The sequence below is a fragment of the Arachis ipaensis genome, chromosome B04, assembly GCF_000816755.2.
Source record: "Arachis ipaensis cultivar K30076 chromosome B04, Araip1.1, whole genome shotgun sequence".
NCBI lineage: Eukaryota > Viridiplantae > Streptophyta > Magnoliopsida > Fabales > Fabaceae > Arachis > Arachis ipaensis.
In genome coordinates, this window is record NC_029788.2 from 11050104 (window position 1) to 11053837 (window position 3734).

General features: G+C 33.3%; 1 protein-coding gene across 1 annotated transcript; it reads left to right on the forward strand.

The window, feature by feature from the left end:
- LOC107636040 (berberine bridge enzyme-like 21) lies at positions 1598-3399 on the forward strand. The gene has a single exon (XM_016339575.2). It carries the CDS (start codon positions 1630-1632, stop codon positions 3217-3219), a length of 1590 nt encoding a protein of 529 aa, XP_016195061.1. The 5' UTR covers positions 1598-1629; the 3' UTR covers positions 3220-3399.

Genomic DNA, 3734 nt, shown 5'->3' on the forward strand with positions numbered 1-3734 from the left:
CGTATATTAATTGAATTGTTACAATTAATAAAAAAATCAGTGTACATAGATGCATAATTAGTATATAATTATGAGATAAATAATATCTTAATTTAATACCATTTACACTGATCATTAGATTTATTATTGTAATGAATACATGAAAAAAAGAAGAATCAAATATTGTTTGTATTAACACAAATTGTATGAGACTTTTTAATAACTATTAATACCTAATAATTAAACCTCTTAAAATAATAATAAATGGAACCTAATCAATTTATATGCACAATACTAAACATAATTGAAACCTAATCAATTAGAACCTAATAATTAGAATTATAATCTCTTAAAAAAATCATGTTTTTTTTTATAAATACAAAACGACGTCATTTCAGTGTTCCGATGGATGGAAAGTGTTTTAGGGACTAGTATGAATTTCGGAATGCTAAGTTCGAAGATAAAATTGAGTAATTATTAACTTCAAAAACCATTTTAAAACTTTGAATATAACTTCAAGAATCATTTTAAGACTTAACTCAACACCTATTTGATAATTTTTATTTTTTTTGAGATAAATTTGTTCGTACGAAAATTTTCGAATACTAAATAATCATCCTAAAATGAAATGAGATTTTGTTATATTATTCTTTCTAGCTAAATGTGTTATGCCAGTAAATTTTTATTAGAGGTAAATTCTTTCTATTTGTTTTGTTCCTTAATTCGTGCTACCAAAAATATTCCATAACACAACAAAAATTATATAGAATCTTATCCTACTAAATTGCATCAAATACATAAATCTAAGTATCTAACTCCGTCATTATGTTTTATCATAGCAATGCATGCATGCACTTAGTTTATTTAGACTTAAATATCTTTTGATAAATTTGTAAAAGTTTAATTTTAAATTTGTAAGAATTTAATTTTAATGTATTGATAGTATATAAAATTTTAAACAATTATTTAATTAAATTTATGTGTTTAAATAACTTTTTATTTATAATCAATAAATTAAGAATTAATCTGTTGCTAATCAAAATTTTATTTAAAAGTTTGTTGTTAGCTAATAAATTATTGTATGTACAAAATAAAATTCAAATTCTCAATATTTATTTGTATAGATGAGTGAGTTAACCATTCGATTAATTAAAGTTATTTTGTAAATTATATTGATAATTCATGAAAATTAAATTCTATAGTATATATAAACGATTTAATTTAATTTATGGAAGATTTGCTATGAACGTGAAAAGAAGGTTTAGACACCAGCAAAAATGTATTTGGAAAAAATTTAGGGTCAGTAATTTTTGTGTTTTTTGGCTAGCACTTAATTATTAAAACAAAAGTGAATGATCTCCTACCATTAAATATAATTTCACACCATTAAAAATATTATTGATGGCCAATTAATAGTTACAAAATACTAAAATTAATGACCCTAGCATTCCTAATGTATTTGCATGATTTGCTCATTTAGAAGATTTCTTCATAACTAATAAGGTAAGACAAACCCTCACGGAGAAAAATATATTCCAATCTTAAAATTAAAAATAAAAACTAATTCTCTAAATAGAAATTCAACCAAATGCGAATAAAAGCGTGCCATTACCAACACCAAAATTTCAATCTCCGCACACAAACCCATCCATGGCAGAAAAACCAGCTTCTCCTTCATGTTTTTTCTTTGCAGCTTCTCTTGTTCTACTAACCCTTTCTTCTTGTTTGGCATCACCAACACCAACACCACCATCACCCTCCTGCCTCTCAGGCACACTCTCCAACATACTCTACCGCAACAACAACGCTTCTTTCCCCACAGTTCTGGAAAACTACATACGCAACGCTAGGTGGAACACAACTACAACACCAAAGCCATTGCTCATCATCACACCCCTTCAAGAATCCGACGTTCAAGCTGCAGTTCTCTGCGCCAAGAGGATTGGCCTCCAAATCAGGATCCGAAGCGGCGGCCATGACTACGAAGGCCTTTCGTATGTCTCCCGATCCCAACAACCCTACTTCGTTCTTGACATGTCCAATCTCCGGCAAATAACCGTCGACATTGGAAAACAAGTTGCCACGGTTCAAGCCGGAGCCACGCTCGGAGAACTTTACTATAATATATGGAAAAATAGCAAAATCCATGGCTTCCCTGCTGGATTGTGCACCACTCTTGGCGTTGGTGGCCACATAAGCGGAGGAGGCTACGGTGCCATGTTGAGAAAATACGGTTTATCCGTTGATAATGTAATCGACGCGAAAATCGTTGATGTTAAGGGTAGAATTCTTAATAGAAAGGCGATGGGGGAGGATCTTTTTTGGGCTATTAGAGGCGGCGGCGGAGCGAGTTTTGGTGTAGTTTTGTCGTATACAGTTAAGTTAGTTCCTGTAACTGAAAATGTAACCGTTTTTCGCGTGGAAAGGACGTTGGAACAGAATGCAACAGATCTTGCCGTTCAGTGGCAGCAAGTTGCTCCAACCATTGATGATAGGTTTTTCCTTCGGCTTCTCTTGCTCCCTTCCAACAAAACGGTTAAAGCCAGTATTGTAGCGTTTTTTCTCGGTGGTGCTGACGAGGCAGTTTCGATATTGAAGAAAAAGTTTCCTCTTCTTGGTCTCGAGAAACAGAATTGCATTGAAATGAGTTGGATTGAGTCGGCGATTTGGTTGAATAATCCCGATGATTACAAGATCGGTGTTAAGCCGGAGATTATTCTGAATCGGCGTCTCAATACAGCTGGTTTCCTCAAGAGAAAATCCGATTATGTTCAGGTTCCGATCTCCAAAGAAGCGTTGGAGGGGATAGCGAAGAAGATTATTGAGCTGGGGAAGGTTGCGCTTGCGTTCAATCCTTACGGCGGGAAGATGGCTGAGATTCCGGCGGACGCCACCGCTTTCCCTCACCGTGCCGGGAACTTGTTCAAGATTCAGTATTCTGTGAATTGGAATGATTCATCTCCTGCCGCGGCTGAGAATTTTGTTAATGAGACTAGGAGCTTGTATAGTTACATGACTCCATTTGTGTCCAAGAATCCAAGAAGTGCGTTCTTGAATTATAGAGACCTTGACATTGGAATCAATACATTTGGAAAGAATTCTTATGAAGAAGGGAAGGTCTATGGGGCCAAGTACTTCAATGGAAACTTTGAGAGGCTGGTGAAGATTAAGACTGCGGTTGATCCTGATAACTTTTTCAGGAATGAGCAGAGTATTCCGATTCTTCCAAACAACCACTAGTAGTTAATTTGCTAGCTAGGGATGGAAATTTAGAGCATAGCATAGTAGCTAATGATGCTCTTAATTCTGTGTTAGATATTAATAATTATTCCATGTGGATAATGCTTCATCTATTGGTATTTAACTATTTATGACTATTGCATGATGTACTTATTTTGATGTTTGAATAATTCAAATGTGGTTAGTAAATGAGATACAAGACTTCATTTTTTATTCGTTCTTATTTTTTCAATTACATTTATACATAAGTTATATTAATTAATAAATTTCAACATTGTTTCATCGGTTCCAAGGATTTAATTACTTCTTCTCCATGCTCCTCCTAACAATAACGTTCAGCTGTATTAATTATGGCACTTAATCACAGTAGTGAGCAGGTTTAAAAAAAAAAATTATTTCGAGGACTTTGACTTATGATGCATGTGCATTCTGAAATATATACACAATATGACTTGGAATACACCAACACACAAATACAGATACCAATTTTTTATATATATAAAATACAGGACGGA